We start from the raw sequence: 20,035 nt of genomic DNA, 5'->3' as shown, positions 1-20,035 counted from the left end.
ATGGTGACAGAATTGAATACTCGGCATGTTATGTCCCAATTCACGAAATACATACCACTAACTATAATACATGTACAGGTGTCTTCAAGCCATGAATAGCAACTCAACCATTTGTAAGTCTCAAAGCCACCAACTTTCGTGGGAACAGGTCACATATAAATGATTTATTCCCTTTATTGAGTTTGTATGTTGTTTGTTAGGACTGGAACCATGTTAAAATGCCAATTAAGTTGTGCGGGTTCTCTTTTTAATGCGTCAAATTGCGTCTCAACAGATATGGCATGCAGGCAACGAAGACATCGGTTAAAATATTTAAAGGGAAGATTTCCTCTAGTTTAAAATCCACACACATCCTATGGAAGACACAACCTTAATATTCCACACAGGGAGCGTGAATATCAAATGGGGTTACCTGAATAGGTGACTCCATTTGAAGTTTACACTCCCTGTGTGTCATGTATTCCATAAAATATGTTTGGTTTTCAACTGGAATATGCCAATAGTTGTGCACAAGTTCCCTGTTTAATGCGCCGAATTGGTACTCAACAGATATGGCATGCATGCAACGAAGACATCGGTTAAAATATTTAAAGGGAAGCTTGCCTCTAGTAGGGAGGGCTTTGATGTCAAGTCAAGTTAATTCATCGGTACCTTTACTCTTAAACCTTCACGCTACACACTATATATTTGCTACGGTTTCGTCATGTTCATAAAGACAGTGCGTACCCAGCAAACACAAAACGTTTTCGACATCATTCGCAAAAGGTTATAAAAGGTTGTCAGAAAACGTTTAAATGTCGGGTTATATAAAGGGTACATTAATGGTATAAAACGTTTTCATAACATTAAATAACATTTTTGGTAATTTACTGCACAGCAAACACAAATGTTTTACAGAAAACATTTAAATGTTGGGTTATATAAAGGGTATAAAAACGTTTTAATAACATTCCAAAAACTTGGTAAAAATCATTCTAAACAGAATGTTATTTTAGGGTTGAAAAAATATTTTGCCAAAATATTTACAATAATGTTTTTAAAATGTTTTCACGACCTTTATATAACCTGACATTTAAATGTTGTTAAAAGGTTTTGAAAAAAACATTTTAAGAACATTTCTGTTTTTGCTGGGTGCAAATATTTTAACATAATGTTATTTAAGTGTTGACAAAATATTTGGCCGAAAATGTTTGCAAAAATAGTTTACAATGACATTTCGAAAACATTTTAAAAATATTGTTGTAGTGTGTTTTTATACAAAACGTTTCAAAACGATTTCATGACCTTTATATAACCCGACATTTTAATGTTATTAAAACGTTTTTACCTAAACCAAAACCCAAAATATTAACTTATTTAAAACGTTTTAAAAACGTTTTTGTGTTTGCTGGGTAGGTACATTACGACGTAATGGCTTCTACGCTTTCTGTTTCAAGGTTACAAATTTCTGCGAAAGTGAAAACGCGTCAATCCGATTTTATACTCAGTAGTGAATGTAATGTCAATTTGCGATCAACCTATTTGGGATTTTGGGTATTTGATGTAAATGTCATGAATACATCACTAAAACATTGCCGAAATAAGTTATTATTAAAATGAACGACAACTGTGGCATGACCCGATTCTCATTATATACCCGAATCAATACACACCACTAACTCCCCATCCAGAAAATTCAACACTATTTTTTCATTTATTAAGAAATATTATCAAGTTCTGGCAAATGAAGCATGGCTCAATCCTAATCATTAATTTAGTACTAGCTGGAGATAAAGGAAAAATTCACTATTTTACTAATTGTTGGAATAAAACGAACAAAAACGTGCATTTTGGGCATGTTTTTGACAATCAAGTCACAAAAATCACAAAAAAGACTTGAAAATGCCAAATTTTGCTCTGATGTTCACTTTTTTGTTTTACTTTAATTAAATGATTGATGATTAGAACAAAACATGTCTTTTCCAAAATTTTTTGAAATTAGACTTGATTGTCACAGCGTGTTAAAACCACAATAAAAATTAAAGTTTGGGTACATAATTTATAAATTTAGCCAAATAGGGAAGTAGTATTTTATTTTGTTAACTACTACATGAATAATTAGGATAATTAGGATTGAGCCGTTTCAATTGGAATTTGGAGTTATTTTACTCTAATTTTTCTGGAATGGGGAGTAGATGAACAAATGTGAACGCCATACATGAACACGTGATGTGAATTGTATGCCAATCAAGAGAACCAATTGGCTACATCTCCATCATGTGACATCTTAAAAAACAAGGATTTATCATGTTTATGGTGACCCGCAGGTCAAATTGCTAGAATTAACATTAATCACACCTAAACAGAAACAATGCAATTTGCAGGCAGCAGCTTAATCAGTGCCAATATTGCAACATTGAAACAAACAACTATACAAACATCCAACCCCACCCCACAATATGTAGGCAATGAGAATAAAGTGCCTTGCTCAAGGACACAACACGTTGGCACAAGTGGGGTTCGAACTCGCAACCTATGGATTATGAGTTGGGCGCTTTATCCACTTGGTCACACGTACTCTTCATGTATGTACCAGTTCCACGGTCGTTCATCTAGTATTGTCTCTTGTGTGCAATTTGGTACACTGGTTAATACAATGAGGGAGAGACAGTCTTACGTACTAAACGCAAAAAGTGACTCGTGACAGTAAAGCTGAATGTATTCTCCATGGCAGAGCAATTGCTTTCTAGCCAATGCATTTTGTTGCTAAAAAGCCCACAACCTTTTGACAATTTCAACCTTTCGTATTAAAGATTGACACTCTTTTTTTTTCAAAAGACCTAAAAATTATTGGTGAATTGGAAATTAAACATATATCTTTAATACGAAAGGTCAAAATATTTAAATGATGGTCGGCCTTTCCTCCCAGCTACATACGCTTTAAGTACATATCATTAGACTTTTACTTCGATGACTGTTAAATATCAAACATATCAATTTTGAATAATTTGCCATAAAATATTGTATTCAAAATTTCAAAAATCTAAATTATTTGATATCAGAATGACATTCCTCGTGTTCAGAATGCAATGTGGTGTGTCTGATGTGCTCTCAGGTCCCACAAAATGGGCAAATGTCGCTATCCGAACCCTTAAATAGATGGACAGTATCTGTAAATGAAATTGTATATATTTGATACTATCTGGGACATGATTCATGTGTCAAAAACAATCATTTGGATACAGTCTGATATGTGACACCCATTCTATGTGGGTGTATGTGTGGGGGTGTGGTGATTTATTGAGTAGGTGTTTGCCGACAAACGTAGGCTATTATCAAATATGTCCTCAAAATTGATGCACATAGCCACCTGAAAAAATTGTTTATTTCAAAAAAATGAACATTACAGGCCTAAATGTCATAGTGCATCTGAAACCTGATAGTCTAAAGACTATTATTTTAGCCTTACTCATATTTTACTTATGTACTCTCTGCAAGTATTTCAATTTTGTATTCAATTTAGTAAGCATGACGATGTTTGGGAAACAGGACATAAATTACTAAGTGAAAGCGACAATTGTGTTGCGAGTTTGCGTACACGTATAAACAAGTCAATAAAACAATGTGCATATCCATTTTTGATATAGATTGTCTTTATTTCATTCAGTATCTTACATATTAAAACAAAAACTATCAATTTCTTGTACGAGTTCATGGACAGAATTCTGACCCATGTTTATTTCATCCTCTACATACAGGGGTTATTTAAATGTATTATGATACATCAATATCGAAATATTGGTGTTTTCGTGACTCGATGGCTATTGTTGATGTTTCAAGCAACGACCTATTTTATCATTTTTCAGAACCATTTCGGCTTGTGTTTTAAAGTGTGTTTGTCCGTAGAAAGATATATGGTAGATATTCGACATAGCAAAAATGCCAATTGACATTATGGAAATCACCCAACACCTAACACCCAACATTATATACAACCTATATACTGCACCAAAAAAAGTATCCTTACACTTGGAAGAAAAATCCTAATTCTGAAACTAAACCATATTGGGTAAATTTATTTGTTTAATTTGATGCGGCACATTGTGACACACTATTGAATCCAATGTGACTTCAAGAAGCAAAGCTACAAGTATTTGATTAGACGAAGGTTCAATTTTAAAAAGTGACAAACTGGCCTATTCAAAACTCTGTTTTGAGAATGGTGAAAGGCTAATTTATGCGTGCCTTACATTTAAAAGAAAAGGAATAAAACAATTGAAACAAAAGAACTGACTAATAAAATGATAGGAAAAAAGTACAGAGAAGTAAAAACTAAATAAATACTGCTTTGTGTTGTCTCTTTGTTGATCTTATTGGAATCTTTTTGCGCCTTGTATAGGCCAGTTTGTCACTTTTAAAACTGAACCTTCTTCTATTCAATTACTTGTAACTTTACTTCTAGAGGTCACATTGGATTCAATGTTTTGTACAAGCTTATGTACAATGTACAAGCTTAGATAGTGCATCTATTAAAAAACAAATTTACCCCAATATTGTTCAGTTTTGAAATTGTGATTATTTTTCCAAGTGTAAGGATATTTTTGGCGCAGTATATAAACAATACAATACTGTCAGTGCAATAAAAAAGGTACCAGTTTGTAGCATAATCCTACAACCAATGTAAGGATATATTCTGAAAATCAAGGTAACCACAATATGTGGAAGGGTGTTTTCTGTAATTTGAGATATCAGTGATAGTAACTGTTACAAAAACCATTAACTTATGATATAATAAGCAATGGAGGTACAGATTTACAAAATGCAATTTTCAAATTCCGTCCATGTTTACCATACCAGGCCAAAACTTTTGATTGATTTATTGATTGATGAATTGATTGATGAATTGATTGATTGATTGATTGATTGATTGATTGATTGATTGATTGATTGATTTCCTGATTGATTGTCTGATTGAGTATGATTTACTATGTACCACTCATAGTGTGTGTAAATCAATGGGCCTGCCACACCAAATATGAAAATGCAATTTAGAATCGACACTTTCGTTCGGGTTTCTTGTTGTTGTTGTTGTTATTATTGTTGTTGTCGTCATCACTGATATCTAAAATTACAGAAAACGGACTCTTGTGCACACCAAACTTGGAATCTACCCTTTATTGTACATACTGTATATGATTTGGACAATGTTGACATGTTAAGCGCTACCTGATGATTTTCAATGACTTTTAAATGAAATTACTGCCCAGTTGAGAAATTTATGTGAGCAATCCCGGCTTCCGTGTCTCAGAATGATTGCGCTACCAGAGCAAAGTATGTGATGTAAACTCCGACAACCTGAAATAAAACCCAAATAGATTGTTAACTTATGCAACGTCATATCCACACTACATGGTACTTGGAACTGCGAATTATGACACTCTGTCTATATAGCCTAATAATCATATATAGGGTCCACAACTTATAAGTTCCCCTAAATAATTTTTAAAATAAATCGAAAAATATTTGAGAAAATGCAAACGTGTAAAAAGGTATGGGTAGCCGTATTTGTTTTACACATAATTATGGAACAAATTATAGCGTCACACGTCATTACGTTCAGTCACAATGGTTCATTATGTAAACAAGAGACCGTTTTAAACAGTGTTAAAAGCTGCACCTGAGTCCATAGGAGTCAGCTCTCAAACAATACAGTAGAGCAGGTCTATTCATGTGTTTGTTAAAGAATACCTGACTGCTAAGGACTCAGATGCAACTTTTAAAACGGCCTATTGTCTTACACAATTAACCATTGTGACTGAACGCAATAACGTGTGACGCTATAAATTGGTCCACATGTGTAAAACAAATTTATTTATTTATTTATTTTATTCATATTTATCCAGGGTAGCCTGATTCAGCCGATAGCTGGTCTTACATGGGGCCCTGCAATACATTTACATAACATTAAAAGGCAACAATTTTCAACATGCAATTTATATAAAATATACAAATATTAGATACAAAATTAAAATACAGAAATATATACAATTTTCAAAGTAAAATTGAAATACATCATTAACAAGTACATGCTCAATTTTTATTTAAGACTTGAATCTTTGCGTGAAAGTCTGCACATTTATTGAACTTCTTACATCATTACTCAGTTTATTCCAAACCTCAACCCCACTGTATGAAAAAGATGATTTAAAGTACCCAGTGTCATAACCATTTGTGCAAGGCGGTAGAGCCAATAAATTGGACGCAGCTTGTCTGGTGTTCACATTATGCTTTTCATGTACATAAGAAAACCTGTTGATAAGGTACTGTGGTGATATATCGTTAAGACATTTAAACATTAACAGGGATTTGAAATACATTGCACGATTTGGAAGTGATTCCCATCCTAATATAGGAAACATTATATCAGAAGACGTAAGGTAGTTGGCACGCAATATTATTCTAGCACATCGCTTTTGTAAAACACATAATTTACGTACATCTTCATTGAAGCGACCAAACCAAACTACACTGCAATAGTCGACCTGCGGTTGGATAAGAGCCTTATATAAAACATTAAGAGTGCGAACGTCAAGAAATGTTTTTAGACGTCTCAAGAGTCCTATTTTACAAAATAATTTCTGTATGACTGAATTAACATGATCGTGCCAAAGCAATTTAGAATCTATCTTTACACCTAGACATTTGGCACTATGAACTCTTACAAGTTGACAATCATCAATGGAAACTGAAAAAGCAGAGCATTTATCATTACGCAACTTAGGCTCACTACCAATGAGCATAACATTTGTCTTATCAGTATTAAGAAACAATTTGTTTACATTTAACCATGCCTTAATTGCAGAAAGATAGGGCTATACGTTTTTACATTTTTACATTACGTAAAATATTTTTAGACTTATTCTAAAATGTATTAGGGGGAACTTATAAGTTGTGGACCGTATAGAAAGATAGGGCTATACATTTTTACATTTTTACATTACGTAAAATATTTTTAGACTTATTCTAAAATGTATTAGGGGGAACTTATAAGTTGTGGACCGTATAGTATAATGTTCATTAAGTCTAATATTGTTTGGTCTGTTTTAAATCGCATGAAAAAGAGGGGGTCTTTCGGAACTGTGGACGGTAAAAATCAAGGATTTCTGGTTGAAAATCACCTGGAAAAATTAATGTTAGGAAAGAGGAAATACCAACACCGCAAATTGTGTGCATTATTCCTAAAATGTATTTGGGGAACTAAATTGGTTAGTTGACTAAATGCATGTTAGACTAAATGGTTTGTAACCAGATGGACATGAGCCCAAATGGCTATCGGACTCAATGGTTATAGACCAGATAGGTATTTTACCAAATGGTTATTGGACTAAATGGTTTTAGCTTATTGTCATTACACTAAATGGTTTTTGATCGATCTAAATCGGACCAATTGGTTATTGGACAAAATGATTATTGAACGTTATGATATAGATCTCGTTGGTTTAGAATAGTTGGCTGTTGACGAAATATATTAAACCAAATGGCAAGTTACCATAATTTCTCACTAAAAAGGGGAAAGAAAGACGAATGACAGAATAACACAGACAAGAGACAAACAGCAGAGGGCATGACATAGAAAAGTTTTTAAAAAAAATAAACAAATTAATATAGATATATAAATACGGGAGAAAGAGAGAAAAAGCGTGGAAAGAGAAGTTTTACGTTGTTTCTTAATTTATAATAGGGCCTACCCGTAATTTCCCAACTTACTGTCAACACGAATTCCTTAGTAAGAGGGACGATGCCCCATAGAGTCAATGAAATTGACGAACCATTTAATTTAGCCATGAACATATTCATCTGCGGTAAGGAAGAAAATAAAATACTATAAAAAAAACCTACAATAATTTATATTACATTGGCAAATTTAAATGTCGTAACGCTTTATAGGATATGTTAAGCTGCCCCCAATCTCCTTCGAAAGAAAACGCTATATTGTACCACCAATCACCATTTATTGTTCTAGACCACAATTTGTCGTTATACTTTACAGAACAGCTGCGAGACAATAATATAATAGGAACATATTTCCAATTTATAAAATGCTCCAGTTGAGTTTCATTATGTAGCCTAACTGGATTTGAAGACTCGAATCACCGACCTACAGACTACGAGACCAGGACCTCAGTGGCGTAACTAGGGTTGGTAGCGCCCGGGGCAAGAAACAAAATTGGCGTCCCTACACCCCCCCCCTCCCCACCGAAGAATATCTTAGAAGCGAGCAGTGGTGTAGCTAGGGTTGCGGCGTCCAGGGCCAAGGACACGTAATGCCCCCCCCCCCCTTCCATCTTTGAAACAATTGCACGCGGAGCGCGCGAAATTTTGGACAAATAAGGCCTATCACTAATTAATTTTGGTTACTAGAAGTTGAATATCGGTCTTAAAATGTTCTTTCAATTGATTTTGTGTTGAAATGGGCGCGAAGCGCGCGAAAATTTTGACTTTCGTCGCTTGGAGGGGCGCAGAATCGATGCTGAATTGGGCAATTTGGCGCCCCTTAATGGTAGCGTCCGGGGCACGTTGCCCCCCTCTGTCCCCGCTAGTTACGCCACTGCAGGACCTGTGCCACTGCAGTCCAAGTCACCAGAAGATCGGTCTATTAAACATTTTAAGTCTCTTAAATGTACTATATACAGTAACGCTACTATCAGTGTATAAGAACTAGACAATCAACCCGGGCAATCAACTAGTGTTAGGGTTAACCGTTTCGTCCTTAGTTCGATCACCACGATCGTGTACGTGATGAGATCTTAGTTCGATACGCGATCACTACGATCTTGCTCGTGGCGTACGCGTAGGCCACAATGATAATAAATTATTAATATTAAAACGTACCCACTCGTTGCAAAATGATCATCTGACGTCAGTCTATGATCACCGCCCTCAGGGCAGCCTATTCATGTATTTAATAATCACACAAAGAGGTACTGGCAACTCTCTGCAGTTGCATCAGTAGATAAGCGAGGTCTGATCGTTCTCTGTAGACAAGGGGCAGTCTTCAGCGAAAGGCTCTTTTCAGAGCCACCAAACGTTTTAGGCGAGGTCTGTTTGTTCTCTGTTGACAAGGGACTCTCTTCAGTGAATGGCTCTTTTCATGCTGAGCCATCAGTAATCAAGGGGCGGCCTACATGTCTCATTATTTGGTACTTTGTCTTGAAGAAGTCAGAGCTACTCCTGATGAAAGCTTGACAGTTCTGAGCCTGCTCGACGGTGAACCCGCTAAAAACTTACTAATTGATAGTGCCACAGCCTGATGTATGACATGTTGTTTTCATTTCTTTCACAGGGCTTTTTGTTGATTTAAAGTTGATTTAATAAGTGGTAGTTAAGAAATGTTATAGCATGGTTAATTTTTATTTGGCATGTTAAACTGATCCCAAATTCCTTTCGATCAATAACTAAAATTACTCTAAAGTTCGTGTAAAAAATAGTGAGAATGGTTTATTTGGGGTGTGTGAATTGTAGCTGGAATAACCCAATCACAAAAGGGCTCGAATTAACGTCCTTTAATTAATATTAGCTGCTGTTTTGTACTTTCAGTTGGTATTAAATGATTGCATAATGATATTTAGGATAGTGCGCGATAACGTAAGAAATTGTTCGTTTCTTTGTGTGATTCTTGTTTCTTACCTGCGTTACCTCTTCGTGTCCTTTAAATCCAAAAACACCAATGTCATGAATATAGTTGGTGATATCGTGTGCCTGTATATGAAAAAACAGTAGATAGTTATTTTGAGTAACACAAAGTGCTATACAAATATTTTCTTCTAGCATGTCTAGGAAAATGGCTGTCATTTTGATGATAAAAAGATCAGCATCATCTGCATCAACACCCTCCGATCACAATCACTGCGACCCTGGGCAAGTGTTGCTATTTGGCCTTTAATTAACCCTCAAACTCTAGAGCCTTGTTGTGTAAACAGACTACGAAGGGTGGGGGTTGTTGCACACCCCTAATTTGTATACCAATATACTACATTATAGCTCTGTGTATCTTCTACCCACTGATACCATTATAAGTAAAAACATTCCACACATCCCTGTACATTTGTACATTGTGAGTTTTCCCCTTGCAAATCAATGAAAAGATAATAATGAAGTACGAGTATATATGCTGCTTTTAATCGAGGTTCTGGTTACAACTATGGTTTTATCAACTGTTATATCACTATGGTGATATCAGCAGTAATATTTTCCTTCGGGCTGCGCTCCTTAGGAAAATAGTACTATTGATCTCACACGGTTGTTTAATATGATCATTTATTAAATTTTCTGACAAAACATTATACAATTTTCAACTCTAGACCTGGACAATACCAACAGTTATCACACTTAATATGTACATACACTTCCAATTCCTTTAACATACATTTTTGTTTCTTTTCCTAACATTTCATGATAAAATTATTTTTGACAATTTCTCATGTTTAATGCCATTATACCAGTGTCTACCCCTTGTAAAAATGAAAACACGATATAAAATAAATAGCGCCATCAGTGTTCACCTTTTGTTAAAAATGACGTAGTTTTATATGCTATCGAACAAACGTGACCTCGGGCTTATAGTTTTAAGCATAACCTCTCAAGGCAGAATATAATTACATACTATTTGCAACCTCTTGCACCTACCAGTTCCGTATGTTTTCACAGTTTGCAGGTGTTTACAAACATACACACAAACAAAAAAGAACAACTACATAAAGCCCTTAAATAAAGATTATCTATACCTTTTCGGGAACTTGAGCCGTAAGCACTCCGATTAGAGCAAATTTCATCGACGTCATGCCAAGCCAGAAGACAGTCAGCAGTGTCGTCATTGTATTTCTGTAGTTTTGAGCCACAACAAGTTGGTACATCAGGAAACAGGCTACAACTAACAAAGCCCCAAAATTTACAGCAAGATAAAAGCTGAACGTGTCATCAAGAAGAAACACAGCTTTTGAAAGGTATTGATGTTGGCGACGGAGAGACATTAAACACCCCTTAAATCTGGTTTCCTTTGTCATACAGTCTCGAAATCTCTTCGTGAACACGCAAAATTGAAACGTAATGATAGAACAAAAAGTAAGCAGTAACGCTGTAGGCAGAACAAACGCAGCAGAAGCAGATATCATTGAAAACATGGCGGTTACCTCCCACACCAGAACTGGTTCAGGTGTTGCAGCCACCAGAAAATGGGTATCATTTTGCAGTGATTCTATTGGTCCAAATCTCGAAAAAATTGTAAACAAAGAGTTTGATAGAATAAAACCTATAGCCCAAACAAAGAGAAGAGTTTTTCTTCGGTTTACACTAGCAGCACAAGTACCAAACATTCGACTCCTGGATGATGGCTGGCAATAAGTTTGCCATACGTTGAAAAACTCTGGCAGTTTGTCTGTGCTGCAGATATAGTATAATATGGCAGCATTGGCAGCACAAAGAACGTACCAAGCGCCCGCAGTTATCTGCATTGCTAGTAACCTGCTTTCCACATACCACAAACCTGTAATAGACTTCGCTCCGTTCAGGACCATCAGCAATTGAACGAACAAACAATAAAATTGATGTGATCTCAGAAGAAAGCCTCTGCAGCTTCCAGTATCATTTTGTTTTCGCCATTTTTGTGGAGTAAAGTATAGTCCAAATAGACCCATCAGGCGAAATATGTGGCGAAATTCATGGCGTAAGTTTACATCACGATCCTGTGTTTCCTTATTCAGGTTTCCGTTTGTGACAGTTGACACATGCGTCATGTCAATTGCTACGAAGTCTTTTGGAGTGTGATTTTGTGGCACAGTTGACAGTTGTGCCATGGCAACTGCTACAAAGTCGTTTGGCACACGAATGTCTGTCATGCAAGAAATGAAAGGTGTAAGGTAACAAATAATGTTCCTGATTTTCCACTGACACTGAATACAGACAAGATTACCTCTATTTGATTCAATATTGCGGGATAGCGCTATATGGACGATATTAGGTATTCTGGCTATACCTATATAATATTGATTGCATTTGACACATGAATGGCTACTGGTTAAAATAACTGGATGTTAAATTGTCCATATAATAGGAACGTGACAGTCATTAACCATTTGATTCAAACGGTTTTGAAAAAAACAACTGAGCAATAATATAGGTTTTGCTGACTCATGACGATTTAGCTTTTTGTCTGTTTCGTCAATAATGTTGATTCACGGATGAACTACCTTTATGCTTGGACTATTTCATATAATCACCATGTGCTTTATTTTTATTAGCGTTGTTCAATATCGATGTTCTTATATTAGTCTCATTAAGCAATTGTTATAAACGGCAATTCCCAGAATTCTTTGCAAAGTACGTCGCAATAACCTTCATCTCGATCTAGGGCCCTAAATATTTGCGATTCATTCCGTATTCAGCACGTGATACAGATTTAGGGGAGTAGATCGAGATTCGATTACCTGTATCTACGTTGATGCGCACATGTTTACTGGACTGTAACGTTGTGTTCATCAATGATGATGTATTCTGGGTTAAACTCGCAAAGGATTTCGGGAAATACCGAAATGGTCAATTTATTTACCTTTAATTCGGGGACCCATTATAGGTAACGTTTATTTGGAAACTATTTACAGGATACATTGACAGATCTTAGAATTTATTTACGTCAAATCCACTGCATCTAAAACTTTTTACCCTAAAGAAAAGTGCCAGATACAGGGGTGCAATAAAATTACCCGAATAATATACTCGGACGGTTTAGCGTATCTTGTGTATGGTTCAACCTTTAAAACCCTTTTGGCTTCACGGGTCCGTTCGTTTGTCCAAAATCTATTTGAACTATATTCTTAAAAGAAGAAGCAGTAATTAATATGAAGTTGTCATTATTTTAATAGATTAATGAGCTTGCAGGTTAGAGCAAAGTAAATAAATTTCTGAGCATAAACACGCTTAAGTAATGAATTCAACGGCCTGTGAAAGTAAACAAAATCATTATCGTCGTCGTCATCATCACCATTATCATAATTATTATCGTATTCATCCTATGATGATATACAGTAAGCCAAAAAATTAAGGTACCAGTTGTGTTCACCCCTGTATATCCTAATTAAAGACAAATATGTCAAAATTAAAACAAGCAGCTAATACCTGAACCCTTAACTCTGATTCAAGACCTTATTTGTTGAACTTGGTTGAGAATTAAAGAAACGGTGACCTAAAACCTACTGAAGAGACGAAATCAAAAGTTGCACTTTTGTGTTCTAATCAATGAAAGCATGACGCTAGTTTTAACGTGCTAATCAATGGAAGCGCGGCGTTAGTTCCCTTGTTCGCGAATCAATAGCGCATGCAATGGCGGAAACTGAAACTTTTAAATTGACACCTCTTTGGGGGTTTTGGATCGTCGTGTCTTTATTTCTTGAACAATTTCAACGAATGAGGTCTTAAATTCGAGCTAAAAGATGCAGCTATTGGCTGCTGGGTCCAATTATGTCATGTCTGTCTTTGTTTAGGATATACAGGGGGTAAACATAACTGGTACCTTAATTTTTTGGCTTACTGTAGGTGTTTTTAGTTTATCTTTATGGTTTATGGCAAAGCACAATACTATTTTCGTATAAATAACAAAATGAGAAGTTGCAGCAAAAATGTATGTATGATCCATGGACACGTCGGAATTAGGATAAATGCATGTCATATTAAAGCAAAGCCTGAATTATTTACAGTCTCGTTAAAATCGGAGCAGGTTTTCCTTTTAAGGGTGTGGTGGTGTGGGTTAGCGTAGCGGTTCTGTCCTCGCTTTGCACCTGTTTGATTATTTCGTTGCCATTCTATACCGTACAACTTTCCTTAGTCAAAACTAGGTTTTCTTACATGTATCATTATTTAGGCTTTAAAAAATGAAAAGATTGATAAATATTTTATTAAGGTACCGTATTAAAATATTGCGCAAAATATAGTCCGAGTAACCGATAAGCGTTAGTAAATCCAAACACCCACATGTTAACTGTTCGTAAAGGTGGTTTCGGAAATGTTGGGATACTTGTTCATCCAATTTCAGAGCGGAAAAAGATGATTATCTTTGACCCAAATAAAATAACTGTCCAACGGAGAAAACTAAGCGAGCTTAGCAATAATAAACGGCTTCAGTGTTTCAGAATGATTGTGCTACTAGAGCAAAATATGTGATGTAAACACCCACAACCTGAAATATAAACAAAATAGATTGTTTTTCTATATTACATGATACTTGACGCACTGAAAAGATGAAAAGAACCAACATGAAAAAAACCAACAAAAAACAAACACACACACACACAAAAACGAGAGCAGAACTATATAAAGGCCCGGTAACACTGTGACGAATAGGGGTGAACGGCAAGCGACGTTAAGCTGCGAATTGCAATTTTGAATTTACCGCCACTCATCGTGTGTTGCCGCCGCACAGCTGTTTGATGGGATCATTTATTAGTTTTTCAAACAAAACATCATATACAACCCAATTGTTAGGCTTAAACAGCTTAAAGCTGTATCATACTAATGTATACAGATGCATTTGAGTCATTTTCAACTTTAATTTCCCCTTATTTACACAATTATTCACTTTCACAGCATTTTTAAAGCTTTTTCGGATATAAAATGTACCTATTTATGACAAGATAGGTGGCGCTATTTAGATACTGGAAATTACTCTTTCAGGCTTTTAATAAAAATAATTCCTTTTATTTTTTGATGAAATATGCTTATAAAATTTCTTTGTTGCTTGTTTCACCTATTCTGTTTAAATGGCAGTATTGATTGCCTAACCCTTGCAAATTAAGAAATATGACTTATGATAAATAGCGCCATCTATAGTTTGCATTTTCTTAATAATGAAGCCACTTCTATATACATCAAACAACCGTGGCCGTTAGTTGTCGCTGACGAATCCGTTAGCGACCGCAGACGGCCGCAATTATTCGTCGCGTTCGTCGGCAAATTTTCAACATGTTGAAAATTTTGTGACGGCAAAAGAATTAGTCGTGATTCCATTCAAATTTCGTTGGAGACCGCAACCCTCATTTCTTTGACGTTTCCATACCGTGCGAAGCCGTGTCTAGTCGTTTTGAGGTCGTCACAATTTCGTTGGTAGTCGTTGGCAAACGTCACTTCGATTTCAATAGACTACCCGGCACGATGCAATTTCAAAGTTCATATAAAAAGAAAATAATATCAATAATAATCAAAAATATTAATATTTCTGATTATTATTGATATTTATATTAATTGTTTTGATTATTTTTGTTATGTGTAATATTTTTTATTATTATTGATATTGATATTAATATCTTTGATTATAATAGGCCTAATTGATATTGATATTAATATCTTTGATTTTCATATTTTGATTCCTATTGATATTTATATTAATTTTTTTGATTATTTTTGTTATGTGTAATATTTTTTATTATTATTGATATTGATATTAATATCTTTGATTATAATAGGCCTAATTGATATTGATATTAATATCTTTGATTGTAATAATTGATATTCATGATAATATTTTTGATTATTATTGATATAGATGGTAATATTTTTGATTATTATTGATAAAGATATGAATAGTTTTGATTATTATTGATATGTGTAATATTTTTTGAATATTATTGATATGAGTAATATTTTTGATTATTATTGATATCGATATTAATATTTTTGATTATTATTGATATAGATATTAATAGTTTAGATTATTATTGATATTGCTTTTACTATTTTTGATTATTATTGATATTTATATAATTTTTTTATTATTATTATTGATATGTGTAATATTTTTTATTACTATTGATATTGATGTTGCTATTTTTGATTATTATTGAAACAGATATTAATAGTTTGAATTATTATTGATATTGATTTTACTATTTTTGTTTATTATTGATATGTGTAATATTTTTGATTATTATTGATATTGATGTGAATAATCCTGATTATTATTGATATAGATATTAATAGTTTGGATTATTATTGATATTGATTTTACTATTTTTGATTATTGTTGATATTGATGTTAATATTTTTGATTATTATTGATATTGATATTTTTGAGTGGATGATCAGAACGTTGTGAAGAGTGGGAACGCCAAAGGGGACTATACGACCCGCACACACACATGCATTGATGTCGGCTGCTGAGTCACGTCATCATCACCGCAATCCACCGTCAGCTGCCGTTCCTTGCCGCAAGCAAATCCGCTGCCAGCCGTCTGACCTCGTTGCTTGTTGTCGGGCTCCGTCGAGACTTCATCACTCATCGCCCATACAACGTCCGGATTTGGTCGGTAGTCTCCGTTTCCTGTCGCATCCTTTCGTCCCTTGCCGTCGTGTTGTCGCTAAAGGTCGTTCCCACTCGTCACCGAATCTTGTTTTTCCTCTTTTTGTCGTCGCTTTGCCGTCAACATTTTGTGATTTTCACGTTCGTCACCTTTCGTTGCTTATCGTCCGTCATAGTGTGACCGGGCCTTAAGATAGACAAGACAGAAGTGACAAACAGATAGAACATAGAAAAATAAAAGAAGTTGTCATTAATCAATATTCTGTTTTGTTTATAAGACAATACTGATGAAATTTATATATGTATCGCCAAACCTGATGACTTTGTTCAATTTTTGTTACGTTACTTATCTTATCAGTAACCACAATGACTCAACGTACCGTCAACAGGAATTCCTTAGTAAGAGGGACGATGCCCCATAGAGTCAAGGAAATCGGCGCTCCGTTTAATTTCGCCATGAACATACTCATCTGCGATAAGGAAGGAGAGAAAAGGTAATTAAAAAATCTATGATAATTTATATTACATTGCAGATTGAAATATCGGAATACTTTAAAGGATACGTAAAGCGAAATCTTCTGATTAATACAAACGAATACAGTCGCTATTATGCATGGTGATTCGATTTGGAGGTCCAAAATAAATAGGTAGTCAAGACTAATAAAACAATGCGAAATATTATTTTGCAATCTTTGGGTCCGTTCATACTACCACCGCATTTGCGCTGCGTTGCCGCACTGCACCGTACTGCAAACTACTGCATTGCGATATCACAATAAAGTTAAATACATGTTAAAGGTCCGTTCATACTACCACCGCATTTGAACGGACCTTAGTCAGTGGCTGTGGCTTAGCTTCTTAGTGCTGAATTTCATTGGTTCCTACATGTCGTCTATCACAAGACAGCAGTAACCGTAACAAAAAAATTCTTATAGCTTTTTTTCCTCTACGTTGCGTCCGAAAACATCGCACTTCGTCTGACGTCACAACATCATCAATCAGATGCCTCACGAAGTCCGATGTTTTCGGACGCAACGTAGCAAAGTTAGTTGCAAATTTAAGTTCCAGTATTAGATTTAATTTACAAAATAATCTTTTGAACTACTGGATGAATAATCTACACCAATATATGCAGTGAAATAATGCGATACCCACAAATGGGTTATTCCAGTTGGAATCCACACACCTATGAAATACATGACCTTAATCTCCAACACAGGGGGATGTACACTCACACTCCCTGGATTTAAGATTCATGCCATGTCTTCCATTGGGGTGTATTGGCTTTCAACTCGAATAGGGCTCCAATCGTTTGACAATGGGTCCATTTATGCTCAAGCTCAAGATGCAATATTGTACTGCTAGACAACATGTTTACCTACAAAATATATTAACTAATTCTGTTGCATAATAATTTAGGAATAGTGGGCGATCACAATAAGAAATTCCAGTGCCTCGTTTCTTGATTCTTTCTTCTTTCTTTCTTACCTGTGTTACCTCTTCGTGTTCTTTAAATCCAAAAACACCAATGTCATGAATATAGTTGGCGATATCATGTGCCTGTATACGAAATGTTTTATATTGTTACTATGAGCAAGGTGCTATACAAAATATTGGTATTATTTTCATTGTAATAAATGGAGCACACTATGTTTAACCTTTGTCGTGTATCTATTGTGTCTCTTATACGATAGTACTCCCCAAATTTCTAAGATTAAATATGGGGATTATAATCTGACTTATGGTTAAGATATTTAATCTAATAGATTAGAAAGTATTTATTTTTAAATCCCTTTTTTTAGAGTGTCCTGGTCGCATTATTGATTAGATTGATTTGAGGCTTTAATCTAACAGTGTTGAGTAGCTATGTAACGGTAAATTTTGTTGAGCAAAATTTAATTTAAGTTGATCAAAGTACACGTACGAAAAGGCTAAAATTGGACCAACCTAATTAAACATTTGATACAGTTTTACCTAACTAGCTCAAATAATTCAACACTACCTAAAATACGTCCTAACTCATCCTCACATACCCATATCTACCTACATACAGTTTGCACACAATGTCATGAAACGTTAGTCATCTGTAAATAAGATGTGTACATTATTATTACCCTATCGCACTTACAGTCCAAGGAGGGTTATGTGTATGTCCACGGTTGCGATTACAATATTTCAGAATTAGGTGTTTACAAACACATACACACAGAGAAAACATAGAAACAACTTGAAGTCTTTTAATTTACGGTTATTCTTACCTTTTCGGGAACTTGAGCCGTAAGCACTCCGATTAGAGCAAATGTCATTGACGCCGTGCCAAACCAGAAGAGAGTCAGCAATGTTGTCATTGTACTTTTGTAACTTTGAGCTACAACAAGTTGGTACATCAGAAAACAGGCTACAAATATCACAGCCCCAAAATTTACGGCAAGATAAAAGCTGAAGGTTTCATCAAGAAGAAACACGGCCTTGGAGAGGTATTGATGTTGGCGACGGAGAGACATTAAACATCCTTTAAACCTGCTTTCCTTTGTCATACAGTTGTGAAATCTCTTCGTGAACATGTAAAATTGAAATGCAATGATCGAGCAAAAAATAAGCAGTAACGCGGAAGGCAGAACAAACGCAGCAGAAGCAGATATCATTGAAAACATGGCGAATACTTCCCACACGAGAACTGGTTCGATTGTTGGGGCCACCAGAAAATAAGTATCGTTTTGAAGTGATTCTACTGGCCCAAATCTCGAAAAAGCTGTAAACAAAGAATTTGATAGAATGAAACATATAGCCCCAACAAGGATAAGAGTTTTTCTTCGGTTTACACTTGCAGCACAAGTGCCAAACGTTCGACTCTTGAATGCTGACTGATAATATTTCTGCCATGCGTTGAAGAACTCGGGTAGCTTGTCTGTACTGCAGACATAGTACAATGTGGCAGCATTGGTAGCACAAAGGACGTACCAAGCACTAGCCGTCATCTGCATTACTAGTAACCTGTCTTCCACATACCATAAGCCTGTAGTTGACTTCGCCGCGTTCAGGGTCATCAACAATTGAACAAACAGACAATAAAATTGATGTGCTCGCAAAAGAAAGCCTCTGCAGTTTCCGGTATTCTCCTGTTTTCGCCATTTTGTGGTGTGAAGTATAATCCAAACAGACCCATCATGCGAAACATGTGGCGAAATTCATGGCGTAAGTTAACATCACGAAGCTGTGTATCTTTATCCACCTTCCCTTTTGCGACAGGTGACACATGCGTCATATCAATTGATACGAAGTCTTTTGGAGTGTGATTTTTAGTGACAGTTGACAGTTGTGCCAATTCAACTACTACAAAGTCGTTTGGTACACGATGGTTTGCCATGTTGCAAATTGATGAAAGGTGCAAAACGAAAATATGACGAAAATGTGAGCTTGTTTTTTTTTTATATTTCTTTTTTATCTCACAAGGACAATGTGTGCTTGATCCAATAACAAGGAAAAGTGCTACTTGCCGCTTAAAAAGCTGACCACTTTAATACGCACACAGTATTTATTGCATTGTACGCATGATTGGCTACTGGATAAAAGAATCGATTGTTTACTTACCCGCAACGTGACAGTCATAACCATTAGCTAATTGAAACAAAAAGGTTTGGAAAAACCAGTTAAAACCTGACAGCTAATATAGATATTGCTGACTCGTGAATAGCTTCATTATTGTTTGCTTGA

At 35.3% G+C, this 20,035-nt stretch overlaps 2 protein-coding genes across 2 annotated transcripts; both read right to left on the bottom strand.

The window, feature by feature from the left end:
• Positions 1 to 4,654: 4,654 nt before the first annotated feature.
• On the bottom strand, positions 4,655 to 11,936 carry LOC140135835 (uncharacterized). Its single transcript, XM_072157469.1, has 4 exons — positions 10,764 to 11,936; positions 9,667 to 9,738; positions 7,747 to 7,836; positions 4,655 to 5,334 (listed from the first exon to the last, which is right to left on the bottom strand). Exons 1-4 carry the CDS (start codon positions 11,871 to 11,873, stop codon positions 5,284 to 5,286), a joined length of 1,323 nt encoding a protein of 440 aa, XP_072013570.1. The 5' UTR covers positions 11,874 to 11,936; the 3' UTR covers positions 4,655 to 5,283.
• Positions 11,937 to 12,728: 792 nt separating this feature from the next.
• Positions 12,729 to 19,734, bottom strand: LOC140135827 (uncharacterized). Its single transcript, XM_072157458.1, has 4 exons — positions 18,580 to 19,734; positions 17,810 to 17,881; positions 16,702 to 16,791; positions 12,729 to 14,206 (listed from the first exon to the last, which is right to left on the bottom strand). The coding sequence occupies exons 1-4, from the start codon at positions 19,366 to 19,368 to the stop codon at positions 14,156 to 14,158; spliced, it is 1,002 nt and encodes a 333-aa protein (XP_072013559.1). The 5' UTR covers positions 19,369 to 19,734; the 3' UTR covers positions 12,729 to 14,155.
• Between the last annotated feature and the right edge of the window lie 301 nt (positions 19,735 to 20,035).

This window comes from Amphiura filiformis, chromosome 2 (genome assembly GCF_039555335.1).
Source record: "Amphiura filiformis chromosome 2, Afil_fr2py, whole genome shotgun sequence".
NCBI classification, from domain to species: domain Eukaryota; kingdom Metazoa; phylum Echinodermata; class Ophiuroidea; order Amphilepidida; family Amphiuridae; genus Amphiura; species Amphiura filiformis.
The sequence above is the reverse complement of the archived record's forward strand: the minus strand, read 5'-3'. Positions and strand labels throughout refer to the sequence as shown.